The sequence below is a fragment of the Silene latifolia genome, chromosome X, assembly GCF_048544455.1.
Source record: "Silene latifolia isolate original U9 population chromosome X, ASM4854445v1, whole genome shotgun sequence".
In the NCBI taxonomy this organism is placed as follows: Eukaryota; Viridiplantae; Streptophyta; class Magnoliopsida; order Caryophyllales; family Caryophyllaceae; genus Silene; species Silene latifolia.
Genome location: NC_133537.1, coordinates 278,301,400 through 278,324,549, shown reverse-complemented (window position 1 = coordinate 278,324,549; position 23,150 = coordinate 278,301,400). Strand labels below are relative to the sequence as shown.

The following is a 23,150-nucleotide window of genomic DNA, read 5'->3' as shown; positions in this document are numbered from 1 at the left end:
CTTAGACATGTATGGCGATGACCGGGTTCTTCAACTGCTGTAATGTCACCAAATACATGGTCATATAAGACGCATATGCAAGCATGCGCGCCTGAATAGCACAAGATGTAACTTTGAATGACATATATAACTGACATCTATGGAGAGATGGAGATTACCTCAAGTGGTGTGATCGGTCCCCCTTACTTTTTGGAGACAAATAAGCTGCCCATGAACCTCCAAATGACAGTTTCAAATGCTTCGAATTAATACCTATGGTTTATTAATTTTAAGTCGTCTAATACTCAATATCATTGCCAAAGATATTGATTTGTGGTTGTAAATTCTTTTATAAAACCTAATGATCTAAGACTTTCCAAATAGAGTTGTTACTTTCCAATTGATTAGATGCATTATCAAAGCAAATAAAGGATTTTGGTTGGCTATACTCTTTATCTATGTTTATTCCATTTAATGCATTTTACGAATGCGTGCTATAAAGCAGTTGTACTTACGTATATTTGTATCTCAATTGCATATCCACCTAATCACTACAAATTTAAAAGCATGCGTTCACTTTAAAACAACCTAAGAAAACTAAACACAATGAACTACACCACAAATGAAAAAAAAATTAAGTAAAGCCGTGGTCTTATAATATTGGGCGCAATACCGCAACTAGTATGTGAAAACTTAGAATAATATGAAAGTAAATTATCATCATTCTAGTTATAAAAGTAAACTAGGTAGTATCCCGCGCTTCGCGCGACCTGTTTTAATATTTTATGATTATAATTTATGAAGAACTAGGTTTGGTGTCCGGCTTTGCCCGGGCTACCTCTATTTACCGTTATATTTTATTTTCAATGAAATAAACTATGTTGGAGTTGTCTAACTCACACGTTTACTATTTGTAATATATTTTTCTACGGCATATCTTCTAATTATGATGAAATGTAAAATTTATTTTCAAATTATGAGACATTCACTACCCCGCTATTAATATTATTACTTTCACGACATTCTTTCTTAATATCATTACGTTCACTACTCCCGTGGTTAATATTGTTTCTTTTACTAATTCCTCTATTTTTTTCCAGTTAAATTCATTATTCCCGTTAATTTTATCCGGCCTATATTTAATAAATAAAATATTTTCTTCAGTCGATTGGTTACTTAATTGTTCATACTTTTTCTCATTGTTACCATTGTTACTTTCACTACATTCGTAGTTAATTTCACTACTCCCACAATCATTATTATAACTGTCATTACTCCCACATTAATACCGTTAATTTTATTAATCTCGTTGCCGTTACTATTACTTTTACTACATTTAATTTAATGTATAATTCTATGATGATACCAATTAATTCCATAAGCGGGCATGTTAATTTTAAGGAAAATCACTATAATCTTGTGTTTTCTAAATTTAATTACTTTAATTTAATGTAATTTCCATAAATATTCTTCATCAAGGCATCTTTATATTATACTTTTAACCAAAACTATATAATATTTACATTGAGATCCCTTTATCAGGTCCATCACACGGTGCTAGCGATTTAAAACTATATAGTATAATTAATTTGTATAAATTTCTTTAATTACATTGAAGTCCCTTGGTTTCTGGAATTAATATATAGTATTGATTATATAATTCATATATAACCTTCAATATTTTCTCATATAAATAATTTTTTCTCAAATTTAATATTTTTAGGTTTAACTTCAATGTTTTAAAATAAAATACATAAGAGTTTTAATAAAACTAATAAGTGATAATTAATTATGCATGATCTATCGACGTTTTATAAATAAATTTGTGACTGGTGAAATATCATACTAATCAAAATAAAATTTATTCGAGTAATACAACAATCAACAATAAGTTATCAAATTATATCATTTCACGATACTTTATGTCTCACATCAATTAATATTTATTCAAAATGATGTGAACATAATTTTATGTAATTTTTTTTAGGTATAACATGTGACATTTATCTATCAAACATATAGAATTCAAACTCAACTTATTTAAATGTTTTGATTATTGTGTCTTGCATGTGATATGTGTCAAACATATCTATGAGAAATTTGCACCTTTTATTTTTTAAACAATTATATATAATGATGTTTAAGAGTTTATTACCTGTAAATATAATAGGTTGAACTTTCTCAAATATTATTTTATAATTTTTGATGTTTAACTTCAAAGTATTTAAAAGATAACATATAAAATATTTAACTAAAAGTAATACGGAGTATTTGGTTAGTCATAATCAATATTTTATATTTGACTTACACATATTTAATTAAAGATATTAAAGAAAAATGTAACGTGTTTTTTACTTTTTCATGTCGTTTATAATACTATATTACTTAATAATCATTACTTTTGTTTTGATTATTCTAATGCACTCGCGATCACTATGTACATACACACTCGTAGACATACTCGTTATCACAGTATTGAAACCTATCAAAATCTCATATGTATTCAATTTATCCAATATAATTTTTTTCATTCCCAGACTATAAAAACTGATCTCTTAGTAGTTTTTTTAAGGGTTATTTAATAGCAATACTCCAAACTATTAGGGTCTTTCTTAAAATACTCCGGATTTCATTTTAACTACTAATATACCTAACTTTCATACCATTTCCCTCATATTAGAATAGGTAGACCGACTACCTGCTAAGCCACTAAAAATGTTTTAACCCTTCCTAACCTCTCTTTTTCTTTTCTATTGTCATCTGTATTCCATCAACTCCATTAATACCTCATCTCTTCTCCAACACACCAAGTGACCAACGCCATTGATGATAAACTACTCCATACCGAATCATAGCCTTACCTTTTCCTTATCTCTTTGTCTCGGTCCACCTGTAACCTCTCACTCTAAATTTCTAGATCTAACCTAACAAAACCTCGATTTATAGCTCGGGGCACCAACGACCAACTTATTCTTTCTTCCCCCTATCAATTTTAATAAAGATAACTTCTTAATTCATTACTCTTTTTAGGGTTTGTGTCTTGATTTCTTATAGGGTAAATCATTGTACTAATTTGTTTTAATTTACTTTCGATTTATGTACTAAACTTCCGATTGTTTTCGATTTGTGTACTAAACTTTCGATTGCTTTCGATTTGATGAACTATATTTGCTGAAGTTATGATATTTTTGGCTAAGTATTAATTGTTGAGGGTCATACTTTGGGATAAAGTGGCGAAATTAAGTTAAGTGATAGAAAAATTGGTTGGTCATCCATGGAAGCTTGGTGTTGATGACTGGAGTTGTGAGGAAGGTAATTTTGGGTGAAATGAATGAAAAGAGATGATTATATTTTTTAATAAAAAATTAATTAAAATTGCTCAGGTAAAGAGTGTCTTTAGCAGTAAGATTCTCCGTATTGTCAAGGATCAGGGTATTTTAGTTTTCCTGTTTCTCTTCTTTGGTAATTTGAAGTGGTTTTTTTTCGGTTCTTCTGAATTTTTTATGAAATGGAAGAGGAAGGAGATGAAGATCTTCTATAATGAGAAATGTGTGACCTTTTTACCTGCTATTATAGGTTAATATAGGGTCAATTCTATTAAAAGCGAAAGGGTGTAATAATTGGTTATATTGTTAGTTAAATTACAGTTTAAAGTATTTTGAGAAGGACCTCAATAATTTGGAGTATTCCCATTAAATAACCCTTTTTTTAAAGAGGTGTTTTTAATATATACAATGACTCTTCCAAATATATTTTTCTTAATGGATTTAATAGTCTAAGTTTTATAACTTTCTCAAAATGTTTTTTTACGTAAATGTAAAACATTGTGAGACACTTACTTTAATCATCTCTACATATCAAAATAAATATTTTAATAAATATAATGAAAATTATACTCAATTGAAAGCATTTTTCACAATGAACGTAATTATTTACATTTTAGAATTTGTATCAAAATAACTTTTTAGTAAATTTAGAATTGAATCACCGTAATTATTTAATATAATTTTATAATAAAAATTATTAAACTATAATTAATATTTTGCTGAGATTTATACAGCATTTATTATGTTTGTATTTAATTCAGCTGTAATTAATACGTGTATTTAAGGCTGAGTTGACACGTGACGCATCCACAGCGTTTCAACCCAGTTTTATATATATATATAAGATAAGATAAGATTATTAGTTTAACTTTGTGACATTATATGACGTGTCATATCTTGGGTTACTTTTCAAGTTGGATTAAATACCCCAAAGAGAAAGTGAGTTATTTTTTCTTAATTTGCCATAAAATAATCTCCCCCATACTCATCAAATGTGTTAGTTGTTGCAGGTACAGCCGGTCCCACTTCCCATTTCCGCAAGTAAGAAAGCTATCAACGAATTCAGAAATAACATCGCGTCTCCGTTCTCCAACAACACAACACAACCCAATAATAATAATTAATACAATTAATAATCAATAATACAACCAACACTATTGATTAATTAACTCATAAATAGATAGAATTGAATTTCTGCAATTCGCTCTTCTTCATGTATGTTTTCTTTTCTTAAATCATTTCTCTACTTTTTCCTAATTATTATGTTTCAATCGTGTATTCTATATTAGGGTTTTGTCTATGTTTGTTGATTTATGTTTTACGAATTATCTATTTAGAATTGCTCGATTTGGAAATGCGAAACCGAATTAAGAAATCAACGACGATAGTATATGGTATTTTGAATTGAAAATGGGATTATATTGTGGCTTGTTCAGTGGCGGAATCAGTATTTGAAGTTAGGGAGGGCGAGGGGTAAATTATAAGGAGGCCAACAAGTAACGCAATAAGATCAATTTCAACTCAATTTTTTAATTATTTCATTGCTAGGGGTGTGTGGGCAACCACCCTTTCTAGCCCCTCGTCTCGCCACTAGCGTTGTGGTTGCAACCAAAATAGATTGGTTTGAAGGTTATTCATTGTTTGCAAGTATGGCTTGTAGGAAGCTGGATGCTGAACTATAGTACCATAATTATGTATGGATTTCTGCTTTATGATCGTCTTAGGGAAGCACATTGGTGAAGTAATGTAAGAAGACTTGACATAGTTTATTTTTCGTACCTGTGAGGTGAGTGTTGGTTGTGGCAAGTTCACTTTCCTTTGTCATATAGGAGACCAATCGGCTCTTTATCTAATTATCTCTATTCGGGGATCAGTCCAGGTCATAGAGCGCAAAGAACCACAATGAGGAGGGATGTTTGTTAAAGGACTAGTGAAACAAAAGATAGTTTATACATGAGTGAGTACGTTTTTTGGCATTTGTTTTTGTTCTGGATTGATTCTTTGTGTAGTATTGCTATAAGAACAATGTCTCACATTGTAGAGCCGACCCTTTCTTGGTGAGTTTCCTTTATGAAGAAAAATTTATAAACCAGTGTGTCGTCGTGAATTGGTGTTTGTAAGGGCCATTGGCGGTTAGACATTATAGTTGAGAAATGACTCATTGAGCATGTTCGTAAAAGGTACAAAATCAAGAGAAAAAAGATCAACTCCTACAATGTTAATTCTAATTTCTGTATTCAATTCCATGCTTATTAGCTTTACTAGTTACTAATTTAGTAGTGCCTTGTGCATATTTGCATTGGTAGTTATGAAAGTCTGTATCAATTTAAATTTTTAATTAATACTCTCTCCTTCCAGGTGAATTGTTATCTATTTACATTTTGAGCTGTATTATTCATTTTGTTATCTATCTCTATTTTGTGTAAGTATTGATCAAGTGAGGTGATTTTGCAAGTGGACATACTTTCTATATATTTTATTGGTGTACTTCACATAGTTTTTTTTTTCTTTTGTTAGTCGTTGTGTAAAATGGAATAGATAACAATTCAACGTGACGGAGAGAGTAGTTTTGGCCACAAAGGATTTGATAAGATCATTGTGAAGGTGTGGGCCCGATGTTAGTTTGAGATTATAAATTATCTTTCTTGTAGAATGAAGTAAACAACGGTCTATCGTGCTGTTTCTAGGCACGTGATAGACATAGTGGGCTTAACGCCTTAATCCTGGTATTCATCTACGTCTGTATATGATCTATTACCCTGTAAATAAATCAAATTCTTGATTATGCATCCGAGTTTGTGAAACGACTCTCTTGTCCTTATTATCAGGGTATCCTGTTGTGGAAGAAAACTGTTGTAGCAAAAAGGTCAAATTGGACTTATTTACTTCAGTGGAGGGAGTATTTACTAGTCATATGTGTATCACTTAGCCAAGATGATCTCGTTTGTACTACATTTGTGAAGTAACTTATAATGCCTAAACAAAAACAGAATTGTTTTTAGTTTGATTAATGGCCTTATTAATTTTCTCCAAACATGGATTTCAGATTTTAGTAGTTTTATAGTGCTATTGTTTTTCTATTTCCTATGAAGTCGAATACTTTTTTCTTTTGTACTAGATTATGATGGAATAAAGCGAAATAACTCATTGAACTGGATCCACTTTTTTCTTTATTTTTATTTTTATTATGAAGTAGGAGTCATTCATGCAATTCCCCATGCAATGTTCACTAGTGGTCATCTAAAGCAGTCTCTCTGTGTACAGCCGACCCTCCTGACCTCGCCATTCTGAGCCCTTGATGCACTGTTATAGTGGTGTTGTACACCTGACCTTACCTTGCCATTTGTGAGCCCTTGATGCGCCAATATAATGTTGGTGCATTGTTCTATACTTCTTGTATTGTGCTACTATTGTTGTATACTACTATTATTTTGCTTTAGAAGATGCTTAGTTCATGCAAAATTCTCCAACATTGAAGAGTATATGTTCTTGTGAAATATCATATATAATATAAAGGCAGTTAGGGGATCTTTGACTAGGTAATTTGACTATACCTTTTGACCATTAACATTCCCTGTCTGATAGTACCCCAAGATTATAGATATGTCTAGTTCCTCTCTTTGCTTCATTTCCATTCTCAACCTCTTTCAACCAAGAGCTTGGTTTCGCTATGAGACGTGGACCTCTGCAGATGTTTTCACATTGATAAATAGGGTATCTTGCATTGGCTGAAAAGCAGTGAAAATGAAAATCAATGGTTGGCTGCTAGTTCACACGACATTGTGGCCTCAGAGGGGTAGCATAAGCAGGAAACAATAGTCAATTGATCTGTATAGATACTTTACAAGAATTTTCCCTTCTGCTGTTATATTTGTGCAATATCCACTATTCCGCATATATGATATACATACTAAAATGTGGACACAGTTATATGGTTTTGTTGGGTCCTTCGGATAGAATTCCCTAGTACTGAATGCCAGTGACTTGCTGCATAACTGTTGGTGATTTTTCTTGGTGATTTATTTTTGTAACCCGGAAATCGTGGCGGATCGATGTCTTAACTGGAAATTTTCTCATCTATTGTATCCTTGAATATTTTGGGTCACAATGGGACAAGAGGGGATTTCATTTTCCTCTTAACGAACCTGGTGGATGATCTATATTTGCTGTAATTTGGATGTTGCCCAAATGAAATTGGCTAATTAAACGGAAATGTATGTGGTATACTGAGAAAGTGCTGCAGAAGTTGTGAATCAAAGAGTTCTGTTATTTCATATTCTGAAGCTTACAGCTTTAATATATGTTAATGGCAGTGTTGATTAAGATGACTCCAGTGTGTCCGTTTGTGAAAGTTGCTCGTCCCGACGATGCCTCTTCAAAACGTAGTGAAAACCAAAGCAAACACACCGGAGAGCACGAGGGCAAAGCTAAAAATGAGACTGTAGATTCTTCCATCATTGAGGCCAAGTGTCCTTTGGGATATGATTCTCGTTCATTTAAACTAGGTCCTCTCAGCTGTGTGATCTGCCAGGCGCTTCTGTTTGAAAGTAGTAAATGTGTACCTTGCTCGCATGTATTTTGCAAGTAAGTTGCGTTTGTTTACAAGTATTTTAAAAATCTAACCGACTGTGTTGTATGTTACCTTTTTCTGATCAATTTCCTTCTATTGTGTGCATCTAGGGGATGCATAACACGCTTTAATGACTGCCCTTTATGTGGAGCTGATATTGAGAAGATTGAAGCAGATAATGATCTTCAGAAGGTTGTTGACCGATTCATTGACGGTCATGCCAGAATTAAGAGGTCACATGCTAGTACAGATGCTGAGGCAGCTGTTAGTGACAATAAACCTGTGATCTATGAGGATGTTTCTCTAGATAGAGGCGCTTTTCTGCTGCATCATGCCATGAGGGTAAGTGTTGGTTGATATTGACATCTTTTTTAAGTAAAATGTGGAGATGAAGGTGCCTAACTAATCAATTAAACACATTCATTGACATTTGGAAAAAAAAAACTCAGTTTGATATTTATTTTATCTTGTATAGGCATTTCGGGCCCGCAATATTGAGAGTGCCAAATCAAGACTCTCACTGTGTGTGACGGATATCAGGGAACAGTTAGAGGCATCTCCTAATAATCCAGAGTTGTGCTCACAACTAGGTGCAGTGCTTGGAACACTGGGAGATTGTTGGTATGCTCTCCCCATTTTTTAGTGCGACATGTATGGATTTTGGTTGGGATTGAGGCAAAGTGTTGGGTAGTTTGTAAGTCATGGTTCTATTGGATTCCCCAAATCTCGTAATTTGATCTGGTGTGGATAAGCTGTTAAGGTAGTTAGCGAGACAAGGGTTACCAGACTACTAATACCACCGATTCAATTTTGTAATGCGAATTCGCGATTCGCCCAAAATAGAGCATACTTCAGTAAACCATAAGTCTATAATTCAGATTCATAATTAGTAGTCTGGTAACCCTTGTCTCGCTATTCAGTATATAACTAAGCGAGTCCAAGGTGATACTGAAAAGTCGAAAACAGTTGAGCTGTAATATCTTTGGAGGTTAACCCTTTAGGTAAATTGGGAAACAGGTTTGGAAAAGTGAACCAAACGCTGATAATGGGTTGAAGAAGTGATAATACATGTTTATTTGAATTGCAGTTGTCAAGATTTTGTGTTAAAGATTGTATGGGGCATCTATGTTACTTCGACACTGACGCGACACGCCAACTATATTAAGTGTGTCCTTCCATGTCTTTATATTTTTCCCTTCTCAAAATCCCCCTTATATAATTTGTAAAAACGGGAAAACACTATAGAATTGATGAAAGCAATAGAATAAACTATATTAAGTGTCCAAAGAGATAACAACTAAATAAGCTATTGTCTTAAAACTCCGAAACAACAAATGAACGAATGCCTAAATAAATATACAACAATATGAAATCCAATCAAAAATTGGAAAATGTCAATGACAAACATTTATGTGTCTAAAACCCCTATAACAATAGCAGTATGTATCTCCTAAATTATAGATAACTCTTTCAAGCTTTGGATCGTTGGTAGAGAAGTCATTAATATTGACATCAACATCATATTTATTTCCTTCTATACAATATGAAAGTGCAATAATTGATATCATTCTCAAATTGGTGGAAAAAGATCTAAATCTTGAAAATTGTTTGATTAGCCTTTGTTTGATTTTAGTTGTTCTAGATTTTGTTAAATGCTTTTTTGACAATAAGTTGTTTATTGTTTATTCAAGGAGCATTGATAAATTACTCCGTTGTTAACCTGTTTCTACTATTTAGATGTTTAATATAGTTGTTTATTCTGCTTTTCCATTATAAACCTTCAAATTTTTAAGTATTTATTTTAAATACTCCCTCCATCCCACTGTAATCTTCCCACTTTCCTTTTTGAGTTATCACCGTATAATATTCTTACTTCCATTTTTTTGGAAACTAATTTATCTTCTTTCTTTTCACTTTAAATCACTTCATTTCTCTACTTTCATTATATTTACTATAAATATTGGCTTCAATGGAAGGTAGAATTGAGATAGAATTTTAATTCTAGTGTTATACAATATTCCATTTTGGCGTGTCGCATCCTTCTCGATGGTTGCTGTCAAGACATGCTCTTGACTGTAGTCGAGTGTAGTATTATTTTGGAAATGGAGTGTTTTGACAACCGAACACGTGCGAGACACGACACTATGACGCCGTGTTGGAGAGTCAAAGTAACATAGGATAGAATCTCTATCTATTGTCCTTTTTATATTTACTATTATATACTTCATCCATACATTTCGTAGGTTCTAGCCGCCAAAACAATTTTTGGAAAAATTTTCAGTAGTTGATTTTCAACTGCCATTCCTGCTGAGATAAGAATGTTTGATCTTATCTACCCTCTGTCCCTCAGACCTCAGTGATAATATTGATCTATGAGAAGGCTGGCTGAGTCTTTTGATTAGTGAAGGAGCCTTTAATAGATTTCATGCAAAATCATTACTTGATTCCAGATGTAAGCTGCACACTTTATCACGGAGATTTATGATAGGGCACACAAGTATAGTCCTTTGTACAAACTTTGCATAGAAATATCTGAGACTTATAGACGTAGAAAGTCCAAAAGTTAGGCTTCATTATCACTGTAATTGAGTTTAGGAGAGAAATAAATATCCTGTTTTCTTTTGACCTTCGCCTTCTTTGTCTATGATGCCTTTTAACTCTGCATGGAAATAGACGAGCTTTTTTTTGGTCGTGTCTTTTCTCTTCTGCAAGTATTATTCTGAGCCTTAAATTGCAATCTTCTCCTTATTTATTTGCTTCGTTGTAAAGGACAGGTGATATAGAGGTAGCTTGTCATATGATGAGAATTAACTAGAAAGAGAAGTGGTAAACTGGAAGTCTTTAGCAAATTTGATATCTGAATGGTGCCAATGTTTCATGTGTTGGGCTCATGTAGAGTTATTAGAGACTTTAGGGGGTAGTGTTCTGACATCCTGGCCATTTAACATTTAGCAATCAAATAGTCCACATATGAGTAGTCACCCCATCATCGAGTGAATCACCAATTATGCATATGCTACTTAATATAGTACTGCTAAACCACCTTAGTACCACTACGACCACAATTGGCTTACTAATATGCTGACGTTGACGCCAAAAATTTCGGTGGTGTGGGTAAAAGACATATTAAAATTTTAATATCATGGCATGGGACTATTGAGATCGTAAAATTGTTAAAGTGATTGATGTTAATGTTTGGCTATCACGTATGTAGTTTTTCATATGCCTATTCATTTCTCTTTTAATTGGAACTGCATAACCATAACCTTCTCTTTTGTTTTAATTATTAAGTGTAGTAAAACATGTTGAATAGTTTGTTACAATAAGCACTATCACAAAACCAGTTTCTTGGTGTAGAACGTACAAGTGCACAACACACTTGATGATACTGCTACATATTTTTGCCCTTCTTGACCCTTTGTTTAAAAAAGCGCTCCTCGAGTGTGCCTAAGGCACGCCTTGGAGGCTTGGATGAGGCACCAGCCAAAACGCCTCGGTGTGTTTTAGGTGCGCCTTTTAGACAAGGCTCACCTAGCAAGACTTGGTAGTACGCAGTTTCTATATCTTTTTCATCTAGCTCTTTATTCATGTCATTTCTCTTCCCAATTATTCCCAACTTTTACTCCTATACATCTTAGCCAACATGAAACTTCTAAAAAAGGTACTGCTGCCCAAAATTTTATTGGGAAATGCAAATTTGTTACTAAAAATAGGGCGCCTTGTGTCTAAAAGGCCTTCGCCTTCGCCTTGCGCTTTGCGCATCGTCGCCTTGGCCTCTTAGCGCCTTGGTCCTCTTTAAACTAAGTCTTGACTTTTCTGCTAAGAGTTTTCAATTGAGCATTAGTTTCCACTTTCTCCAATTATATGTAGAGATGTATCGTCATTTTGTCTAGCTTTAAATATCAGAAAACATGTATTTTGAGGCTGAACAAGTTTAGGCCCGGACCTGGAAAATGGGAAAATGGATGGACCTGACAATTTGGTCTAATCCGGACCAAATTCTTTTAGGTCTGGTCCTCAGTCCTTGTCCTTATGCTTTGAAGTTCCGGTCTTCGGTCTGGTCTAGTCGAAGATTAGTTAATTTAGGTCGAAACAGAATGGACCGTAATTTTATGATTTTCAAAACTAATCTTCGAAACTTTGTAAAGGAATCAAATATTTTACATTTTTTTTATAAACTTCTAGTAATTATTTTAAATAAAAGATAGTTCAAACAAGTAGTTTATTTGATTTTATGATTTTTATTATTTAATAATCGTATACTAAACAGCGACAAATCTTGGTTTTCGGTCTAAGACTGGACCGAACTGAACTATTCAGGTTTGGATGGTCCAGGATCAAGAATTTTAGCTCCGTTTTTCGGTCCGCCAAATTTATTTTTCCGGTCTTTGGGCTTGGACCAATGCGCACCCTATTGTATTTCTGTATTAAGATTTTAAAATTTGAATTATTTTGATGCTAATGTATGTAGTGAAATATAGTTAAAACATTTTTGTACCACAAAGTTAAATGGGGGCAATTTAATTGGATGGAGGGAGTTCTTTTGAAAAACATACTGTTTTGTTATTATTGCTTCATTTCATAATGTTGTGAAATGTATTTATATTGATGTGTCTACTTTTTTAACCGAAGGGTGAAAAAGTATGTCGAAAATGTACTCCTTCCATTCCATTAATGATGTCCTCAATTGACTTTGGGGTTAGCTGGCGTTGAATTTGACCAATATATTCCATGGTATAAGTAACTACAATTTTTATGACATGATATAATAAAAATAGTAGTTTTGGTTAATCAAACATGACGAGTTCTGCATCATATCTTTACATATGCTTAGAGTAATGGTCGAAGTTGGCATCTATTGTCCTACGAAGTTAAATGAGTGCGGACAATAAAAAAAGGGATGGAAGTAGTATTTATTTTAAAAGGAAATTTCAAACTTGTTTGGGATGAGGGCAACAAGAAGTAAATAAGATTCTGATTCATCTTTGAATGTGGAATCGTACAACTTGGGGCTCAGGCTTTGCTTTTACCCCCTAAATCATTGATTCATAGTTCCTTCCGCTGTTCTGTTCCCATGTAATCATTTGATCTTCTGTTGTAGAATTTTTTTTTTTCCTGATAATCTTTTCAGAAATGCTTTCTGATTGCCAGAGTAAGTCCTAACATCCTTATTCAATCTTGGCGGGTTTCGCATTTAAAATTATTATACAGAGTTGCTCATAAAATTGTACTACATAACTAATTTATTACTTCCATAATTACATTTTTCTTACTGTCTTCTTCATTTAATGTTAACAAATTGCACATTTAATGTTATATTCAGTATCACTGCTGTTCTAAATATGAGCTAGATTTATTTGTCAGGTTTCAAGAAAAATAATTAACATATTCCTTGACTGATCAATTTTATTGCAGTCGTGCAATGGGAGATGGTGGATCTGCCATAACCTACTTTCAAGAAAGTGTTGATGCTTTGTCAAGATTGCCTTCTCAGGATATGGAGGTGATGTAGAGACTTGTGGTGTACTGGATGTTACTCCGTAGATTGTAAATTTGAGTTTGTTAACTGATAAATTTAAATGTATCCTTTACAGATAATACACACCCTTTGTGTTTCTCTAAACAAAATTGGTGACCTGAAATACTATGATGGAGATCTGCAAGCTTCTAAATCTTACTATTCTCGATCTTTGGAATATCGTCATAATGCCATGAAAAGTCATTCTGACTCTCCATCTCTGGTTAGTGTTTGCTTCCACTTCGTTCCTGATGATGTATCATTGTTGCCCCCCAGCCACCTTTTTCTCCGCAAATCATTACACCCAAACTGATAGGGTAGAAAAAGTGTGACTCTTTCCCCTTCTGCTCTGTGAAACCAGTGTGTTATGGTGATGTAAGGTTTTGATGGTAATTTTGACCAGGGTGTCACATTCTAGTTGTTATACACTTGTACTTTTGTGGTTTACATTAAACTAGGATGATATATGACCTTTGGTTAATTTCTAAAGAGAGGTCCAGCTTAGGAGTAAGCACCATCATTATTGGGGATGACTGATACTTCAGGCATTTTATGGCAAGTCCATTATGCGGGCACTAAATAAACGGATGGGCTCTCTTGCAAGTTACGAGTATGAATGGAACATGGAAGACCGCTTAAGTTGTGAGATTTTTGTTGTAATTTAGAGAGAAACAATACTCATTATATGCTTCAAAGTTCTAGACCTAATGTTCGTTTTACTTGAAGTGTGCCGGATGCAGTGGCAGAAGATCTAGGCTTTCGGGCATGGGGGTGTGAATGAAGACATACAACATGATTAAAGAATCTTAATACTCTGCTTTATGTAGTACTGAATGGTGTTTTAGTTGAATGGTAGATACGCTAAGGAAGGTATGCAAAGGAAGCTGAGAAGTAAGGAAGTCTTTATTTTTGAAGGGAAGAAGTCAAAGCTATGTAGGGGAAGGTGTTGAAAAAAAGAGTCAGGTGCTGGAATCAAACCTGGGGACTAACAGGGACATTTCCTACCTCCAATTTGCCTGCCGACCCACTAAACGACCGTCTTCTAACCGATTCTCTTAGGTCTAAAAAATATTTATTCCTTAAATAAAGTCCCCCTTACCCTGCACCCTACGTGTAAATGTGCCTCTGGTCTGTGTGCTTTTCAAGCAGTGAAGTTGGGTCTCATTTTACTCCGTTTAAGATGAGTTGAAACGAAGAAAATGAGGTTTCAGTGGAAATGTGGAGTGCTGATGTTTCTTAGTTTGTAACTTATGATTTAATTGTGCTATGGCTCATATTGATGATGATTGTGAAAAACATGTTATGCAGCACTTTGTGCACATTATGGCACAGTTATAGTACGCCAGTTTGTGTGGTATCATATTGGTGTAGTGTCGATTGTTATCAGCTATGTTGGTCTGTGTTTCTATTGGTCAAACATCGGCATATTGACTATATATACCAGCACGGCAGCACACTACGTTGAAAATTCTTTACATATCAGTTGTATCTAATACCATGCTTATCTGAGATGGTCCTCCTCCATTTCTCATCTAATGGTCGGAGGAAAAAGGGTGATTTAAAGGTCTTTGAATTACCCACAAAATTAATTATCTTCCTCCCTCTATTTTCTTTCTTCCTTTAGTTTTTGTTGATATTTTAAGGACTATTATATCACTCCTCTACTCTCATGTGGACACCTAGATGGAAAATGTACTTCCACATCCTTGTAAGGAAATAGAGAGGTCCATTCGTGTATTTTCGATCTTTTGTTTTTCCATCACCTTTACATTTTGGGTTGTCCCATAATGATTGATTACTTACCGTACGTGGTAGCTTTAAATGGCATCCTCCACCCCGATTTTATTGTCCCCATTTGAGTTTGGTGGTTAAAATATGTTGACTTTCACGGATATTACAATATACAATGTGACAACTTTTTCAAAAATGAGAATATGAAAATAGTTGGTCTTGCTAAATAAAATATGAAAAGCTTTACATTTTATCTCAAGAATGTTTGGAGAATTAATAGTCAGAATTAGCATCAGTTTACGACAAAAGTCAAATGGGACGATAAATTTTACGGCAAGTCTTGCTTGTGATTGTCACAAGCTTGAGAAGTCTCACAACCCCCTTTCCCTTTTTAACATTATTTAAATCGGGTGTGAGTCGTCACAAGCTTGTGACAGTCACAAGTAAGAATTTTTGTAAATTTTATGAAGTATTAAATTTTATGTTTCCACCTTTGGCAATCAAAAGAAAAATTGGACACGTCCAACGTAGGTGAGGACAGTACTTGTATCAATCATAATGGTTTTTGTTTTGCTGTGATTTATTTCAATAAAAAGTGACTCATCGTTCAAAATTAACGGGGACAGAGTAATAGTTTTCTATTCTTCTTTTGATAAAAGCATATTAAGGCATTGTCATAAACTATAGGTATAATAAAAACCCGAGTGTTAATACTTGAAAGCACTACTGGGAAGATTTGTGGTTTTTCTCTTGTTGATTTGGTTGCTTTCTTTCATCACAGACCTTAGATGTTGCCGTTTCTTTAGCAAAAGTTGCTGATGTCGATAAAGGGCTCGGAGATGAGGAGGAGGCTATTGCTGGCTTCCGTGAAGCGGTAACTCTACTGGAATCTTTGAAAATTAACGCTGACGATGTGGCACTTGAGCAGCGGGTAAGGCTTCCTTGCCATATTCTTCGGTTCTATCAAACTTTTTTAGTGAGAGTTTATTTATCAATCATAATAAGCTATTACGACAACTATACAGTTCTAAAATTCAATTTAAAAAAAAAAAACTTCTCTAAAACAAAGCTCACTATTAGTATATGACACTTCTCCATGCATATGTTCTAATATGCTTGTCTATTCATGTAGTCTTCTGTGAATGGGTCTGTGTCTATAAGCCTGGCACTGTAGTCTTCACTCTTCTGTGATTGGGTCTGTGTCTATAAGCCTGGCATAGGTTTGAAAAGGGCTAATTTTATTCGATGACATTCATTACACCCAACACAATGTGAAGAGTCTGAGGAGCATTGGTCTTTCATATAGTTCTTGAATATCTCACATAGAGAGATGAAACACACCAATAGACGGGAAGAAAACTCATTTATAAAGAAGAGTTTCTTAACCATAAACTAAAAAATATGCAAGTATAATAAAATAAAATTTAGTGCTTACCATGACTAAAATTGGTAGATTGGTAGATGATTTGGTAGTTGGGCAGTTTTTTATGTTCTCAGGAAGATAGATTATAGCGCTGTATGTCCATTGTCCGAAATTGTATCTAACATCTTGTTATTGTTGAAAAATATCTTGTTGTCACTAAGAACTATATTGTACGGAGTACTCCGGATTACTGTTGTCACCATTTATAACTGAAGGTTTTTAAACATTTGTTCTGACCATGTCAATAATAAATTCATTGCATTATGAAGACCCCTTACCATGCACTGCCCTTCATACTAATCCATTTCTAAACTTGCCAAATGCTTAACCACCAGTTTTACCGTTCTAATCTCCATAACCTTGCTACCTGTGAAAAAAACATGCATTATCTCACCCGACCTCAAGGAACATGGATATTTGACGTGGTTTTAGTTTATAAACTTAACCAGAAAAGTATAATATGAAGTAGACCTGGATCAGGATGGACCTGGTCTGAAACAACCTAGCTTGAAAAATTTGAAACAAAAACCTTTATAATTTGATATGAAAATATCGAACCTGGAACATCTGGAACACAAAATGACCTTATAATTGAACATCACACTCGTAACAACCCAACTCCTAATGAGTTAAATGACTGACCCGAGTGACCCATTTATCATGTCTATTCGTACAACCATTAACTCTGACCCTTGTCTAGTTTTTTGTTATCATACAAGTAGAAATACATAAAGATATCAAATAAGGCTTACACAAAATTTGCGTTACAGCGTCAGTCAGTGCTCAAGTTCCTCAACAGCCAGATTGCAGAAAAAGAAGCAGATCAAGCTATTTAGAAATCACCTCCGGTTGGAGGTGGGGACTTATCCAAATATGCTTGGGCAAATGTAACTATAATAAGCTCATGTTTGGTGTATGGAGATTGAGAAACTGAAACTCACAGACGTTATGTGCCCTTGGGTTTTAACAGCGGTTGAAATTCCGGGTTGAAGATGCTTCCTTAGCATTATATATCCAATGTTTTCTGTGCAATGTGGATGATTTATTTCTCTTGTCGTCCCTTAGATAATGATGACATATATTGTTATGCTTCTTTTGTGAGTATGTATCTATTGGAAGAAAAAGGGAAAAAAAGCAATTTCTCGGAATATGAATCATCTGTAAAGAGAACCATAAGACTGTATGTAAGATTGTAAGATGCTAAAGTTGATAGATTTTTTCTTAATGCTGAAATTATTTGTTCCGATTTAGTAATTTGGAACTATGTTCAGCTCTAGAAAGATGGAACAGCGAAACTGGGGCGTTTTAACTCACACCTATGGTAATACTTTTCTCCAACCGTGAAGTTGGTAAACAGCAGTAAACAACATATTCTACATTTCTTTGGATCATTTTTATTTTTAAGCAATTACCCTATTGTCAATGATAAGCCCCCATCTCAATAATCCATTGACGACTTTACATTCATATTCATCATTTTGTAAGTAAACGGAGCAATTTTTTAATAATTTTAAGAGTATTTTTGTAGTATGTTTTTTGTCGAATTTTACTTGGATATATGAAGGAAATTCAGTAATATTTGGAGGAAATTCTCTCAAAAAAAGTAATATTTGGAAGAAATGTAAATTGAGGAGAAAAGATGGGTGTAACTTTTAATGAATTTAGATAATTGACAAAATGGAAAGATTGAAAAAGCCCTCTGTTATGTTATAGAATAAAGGGTTTTTTTGTCAAACACAACCTTTTAAAAAAAATTCTTCCAAACACTACCTTTAAAAAAAAAATTTGTAAAACACAACCTTTAATAAATTTTTTGTTGTCAAACACGACTTTTTGGCCGAAGAACTTAACATTTTGTAATGGGGTAACTTTCAGTCGATGTTTGAGATAGCAAATGATGTCGGTTTGAGGCGTTTTTGGACTCGTTGGAAAGGTGAAAATACAAGCTTTCCAGGGGTTATCAATACGACGGTCAAAGGCGGCCTTATGTGGGGTCTATTGTTGTGTAAAGTAAGGCTGGTCGGAGAGATTTGTGAGTGGTCGTGAATTTTTAGTGGGTCTTTTAAAGAGGTTATGATGCTTTGTTTGGTCTGAAAATTGGTATGTAGGTAGCGGGGAGTGTAAGATAGGCCGTAGTTGTGTTGTTTTTTGTGGTTGTTTGTTGTAAGTGCTGGTTTGAGGTGAGTAAATTGACCCACAAAAAAGAAATCCTACTTTGACATTCTTTTGAATGTTTTTTACCTTCAAATTAACTCCCCTCGAACTACCATTTGTAACCAACAACCACAAAAAACAACACAACTACGGCCTACCTTACACTCCCCGCTACCTACATACCAATTTTCAGACCAAACAAAGCATCATAACCTCTTTAAAAGACGCACTAAAAATCCCCGACCACTCGCTAATCTCTCCGACGAGCCTTACTTTACACAACAATAGACCCCACATAAGGCCACTTTTGACCATCGTGTTGATAACCCATGGAAATCTTGTATTTCCACCTTTCCAACGAGTCCAAGAACACCTCAAACCGACATCGTTTGCTATCCCAAACATCGATTGAAAGTTACCCCATTGCAAAATGTTAAGTCCTTCAGCCAAAAAGTCGTGTTTGACAACAAAAAATTTATTAAAGGTTGTGTTTTACAAACTTTTTTTTAAAGGTGGTGTTTGGAAAAAAAATTTTTTTTAAAGGTTGTGTTTGACAAAAAACCCTAGAATAAATGAAATAGAGAAGAAATATTGGAGCGAACTTAGAGAAAGTAAGCAAATAGATTTAGGCTCTGTTTGGTAAATAGGATATTATGTAAAATTTGTAACACCCGAAATTTTAACAATTCTTTACAATTTCGTTCTATTTTACGTTATATTCTAATGGAATTTTGAAACTTCCAGACCCCTTTCCGCGGGAAGGACAAAAATTTCACATTTTTATTTCGCAAAAATCATCGTATTTTAACCCTCTTTTAAATTCAAACATGTCATTTTTGATTAATTATTTTAGCCATAATATTCTGCAGCTCAATTTAATACGGACATAATTATCTTACTATCTATTATAATCGCGCGCATTTCTAACCCAATGTTAGATTGTTAGTACGGCTATAATAAGTCGATCTAACTTATAAAATAATATTTTTTGTATCAAACTAAATCTTCAAATATATTATTTTAAAACGTAATATTTTATTTAACGGTTGATAATACGTAACTTTCTAAGTACGTTGTTTAAGTAATTTATGTATAATACGTTCTAACATTGTCTAATAATCCGAGTTAAATTTATGTAATATCAGTGTCGTCGTTAGTATTATTTTTATGTTTATTATTATTTGTAGTAGTAGTATTATTAGGTTGGTAGATAATAATAATGTATGTGTAACCATTAAATGAAACCCGAACCCGAACTTAGAATATTTGGTTAAGGGAGATGACCTGTTAATGTAAATTTCACCACCCAAAACTTTTAAAATATAACTTTATTTTTGTTTTCCGTCTTCAATTTCAAATTATTTAATATTTGCCGTTTTATATTTAAACGACTCAAAACCGTTATTCTCAAATGCGTTTATTAAAAATCGAGTTAGTTTCCCGACTCAAAAATTTTCGATTGGATCACGCTCCACCATAAAACACATGTCACTATGTATGTGTGGAGTTGCATGCATATGGACAAGTGTCCATTAAAGCCTTCCACCAATTAAAACACATGCATTACACCCCTCATTATTTCCCTTAAATAAAATTGATCAAAAATTTGACCCCCTTTGCTTCTCTTTGCCGTGGAACACATCCACCACAAAAAAAAAATGGCTCTTCAATGTTCATTAATTGATGAAATAATTACTCATTAAACTTAATCAAATACATTATTATGCATATTATTAAAGGTAATTTTTACTAATCTTTTCCTCTTAAATTAAATTCAAATCTTATTACTTTCAATTTGATTATAAATTTTACTACTCACAAATATATATATATTTTACCACTTTAAAACTAATTTCACTAAGAAAATCTTAAATATATTTCTAAGGGTGTAAAATCTATATTTCCTTTATTTTGATCCTTTGTGCGAAAGAGTGGAAGTGAAAGGAGAAGGCGGTGACAACATTTTGGACACTCAAGAATGGGAATATGATGATTTGCATTAGCTAATGTAAGTGAATGATGACTAACCCTTGAAGATTTTATTTGCAAAAATAAGATTTTCATTGTATTGTTTAAAATTATTGCATGCATGATATGTTGGGTGAATGTTTGATTTTATTATAAAGAAAAATTATTACTAGCAAATTTTTTGAGATAAGAATGTGAATATTATGTTGCATGTTAGTTTATGAGCTTAAAGATCTTTATTTTGTTGTATATGGTTATGAATTATAAGACTAGTACTTCAAAATAATTAATTATGCACTAAATGTAGTTTATTTAGAGTATCAAATATAGATCCTTCCATGCATCTCAAAAATAATAATGAGACTAAATTTGGATTGATAAAAATAATATTAGTATTTTGGAAAATTGATTATGGTTCGAAATTTTTGTAAAATTTTGGTCAAAACAAATATTAAAACACTAAAATAGATTTTCGGGACATAAACGATTCACTAAAAATTTAATTTCTGGAGTTGTAGATCACGACTAATTATGACATTTTACACACTATTTGAATTTAATATAATGAGCCTTAATATAAAAAATTAGCTTTATAGGAGTTATAGAACATTAAAAATGTATTTATTATTGAAAAACGAACCCGGAAATTTAAAACCGACTTAAAAAATGTATTTTTGGATAAAATATGTTTTGGGGACTATTTAGACAGTGAGGAAACCCCACAAAAAGTTTCATGAAAAGTTGGTAATATTTGGTGGTCATTTGGGATTATTTCTCGAATTAGTAATTAAAACCGTCTTAAACATTGTTAAAAATGAAAAGCGGTAAAATACCAAATAAAATAAGCTCATATTCTATTTTGTGACTTCAAATAATATACTTAATTTATACCTTAAATGGTTGTAATACCCCGTATTTATAATTATATATATTATATTATATTTCTACGAGTTACGTATGAGACAGAATAATAATAATAAAATAGTAATAATAATAAGTTGTAATAGTAACAATAGCAATAACAATAACAATAATAATAACAATGATAATGATAATGATAAAGATAATGATAATGATAGTCTGTTCCTGGAATATAAGGGGATGTAATGATCCTTTTAAGCAGCAAGAAATTAGAGAGTTCCTGCTGCTAAATAAGGTGGACATCTTAGGGGTACTGGAGACTAGGATCAAGGAAAAAAAGCTTCAAAAATTATTCATAAAAACTTCAGAAGCTATAGTGTGATATGTAATTATGGTAGCCACTATAATGGAAGGATATGGGTGATATGGAATCCAGTAACAGTCCATGTTACAGTCCTTTTCACAACTGCTCAATACATTCATTGTCAGGTTACTCACCATTCCTCTTCTTGTCAATTTCACATGATCATGGTTTATGGATACAATGATGCTCATGGAAGTGAGAACCTTTGGTCCTCTCTATGTACTCTTAGTGCTTCTGTTACAAAATGGATCGTTCTAGAGGATTTTAATATCATTCGAGATGCCACTGAAAAGATCAGTAATATCCCTCCAGTCCTTGCTGATATTACTGCTTTCAATGATTGCCTATGTTACTGCCAATTAGATGATCTCAGAGGTTCAGGTTGTGATTTCACTTGGACAAATAAACAAGCTGATGGCACAAGGGTCTGGTCTAAACTAGATAGAGCCTTGGTGAACTCTAATTGGCTCACTCATTTCCCTAATACCTATGTGGATTTTCTTCCTGCTGGCCTATCTGACTATTCACCTGTTCTGGTTACACTTTTTGAGGAAATTAAAGCTAAAGCTAGATTTAGTTTTCTGAACTGCTGGATATCTCACCCCAATTATCACTCTATAATAAAAGAGGCCTGGCATCACTATGAGCCTGGAACTGCCATCCACAGGCTCTTCAGTAAGCTAAAAAGAGTTAAGCAAGCCCTTATTCATTTGCATAGGCAAGATTACTCTAATATGGAACAAAGAATTAAACATGCTCAACAACATCTCTTTTCCTGTCAACTGGAGTTGCAGCAAGATCCTCTTTCAGAGGCTTTAATTAAGAAGGAAAAGATGATGTCTGATCAGTACTACAGTCTCAAAAAACATGAGCTTAGCATTTTAAAACAAAGAGCAAAAGCTGAGAATATTATTGATGGGGACAGTGCATCCAAGTATTTCTTTGCTAAAATGAAGGAGAGAAAATATTACAATATTATTGGGAAAATTAAAGACCATAATGGAAGAGAAAGGAAAGGGATGCAAGATGTTGCTGCAGGTTTTATTCAATACTACCATAAACTGTTGGGGATAACTCAGGATATTACTCCTATGGATGCAACGTTCATTCAGAAAGGATCTTGTGTGAGGCAGGAGGATCATAGTTCTTTAACTTAGTCTGTGTCATCTAATGAAATAAAAAATGCTCTCATGAGCATAGGGAATGACAAAAGCCCTGGGATTGATGGTTTTTCATCTGCTTTTTTCAAAACATCC

At 33.4% G+C, this 23,150-nt stretch overlaps 2 protein-coding genes across 2 annotated transcripts; both read left to right on the top strand.

Moving 5' to 3' along the window:
• Positions 1 to 4,216: 4,216 nt before the first annotated feature.
• LOC141616800 (protein NCA1-like) lies at positions 4,217 to 17,797 on the top strand. Its single transcript, XM_074433948.1, has 8 exons — positions 4,217 to 4,520; positions 7,619 to 7,889; positions 7,986 to 8,217; positions 8,351 to 8,496; positions 13,291 to 13,378; positions 13,470 to 13,616; positions 15,906 to 16,055; positions 17,318 to 17,797. Exons 2-8 carry the CDS (start codon positions 7,630 to 7,632, stop codon positions 17,381 to 17,383), a joined length of 1,089 nt encoding a protein of 362 aa, XP_074290049.1. The 5' UTR covers positions 4,217 to 4,520; positions 7,619 to 7,629; the 3' UTR covers positions 17,384 to 17,797.
• A 4,261-nt stretch (positions 17,798 to 22,058) lies between these two features.
• On the top strand, positions 22,059 to 23,051 carry LOC141620173 (uncharacterized). The gene has a single exon (XM_074437111.1). The coding sequence runs from the start codon at positions 22,059 to 22,061 to the stop codon at positions 23,049 to 23,051; it is 993 nt and encodes a 330-aa protein (XP_074293212.1).
• The last annotated feature ends 99 nt before the right edge of the window (positions 23,052 to 23,150 follow it).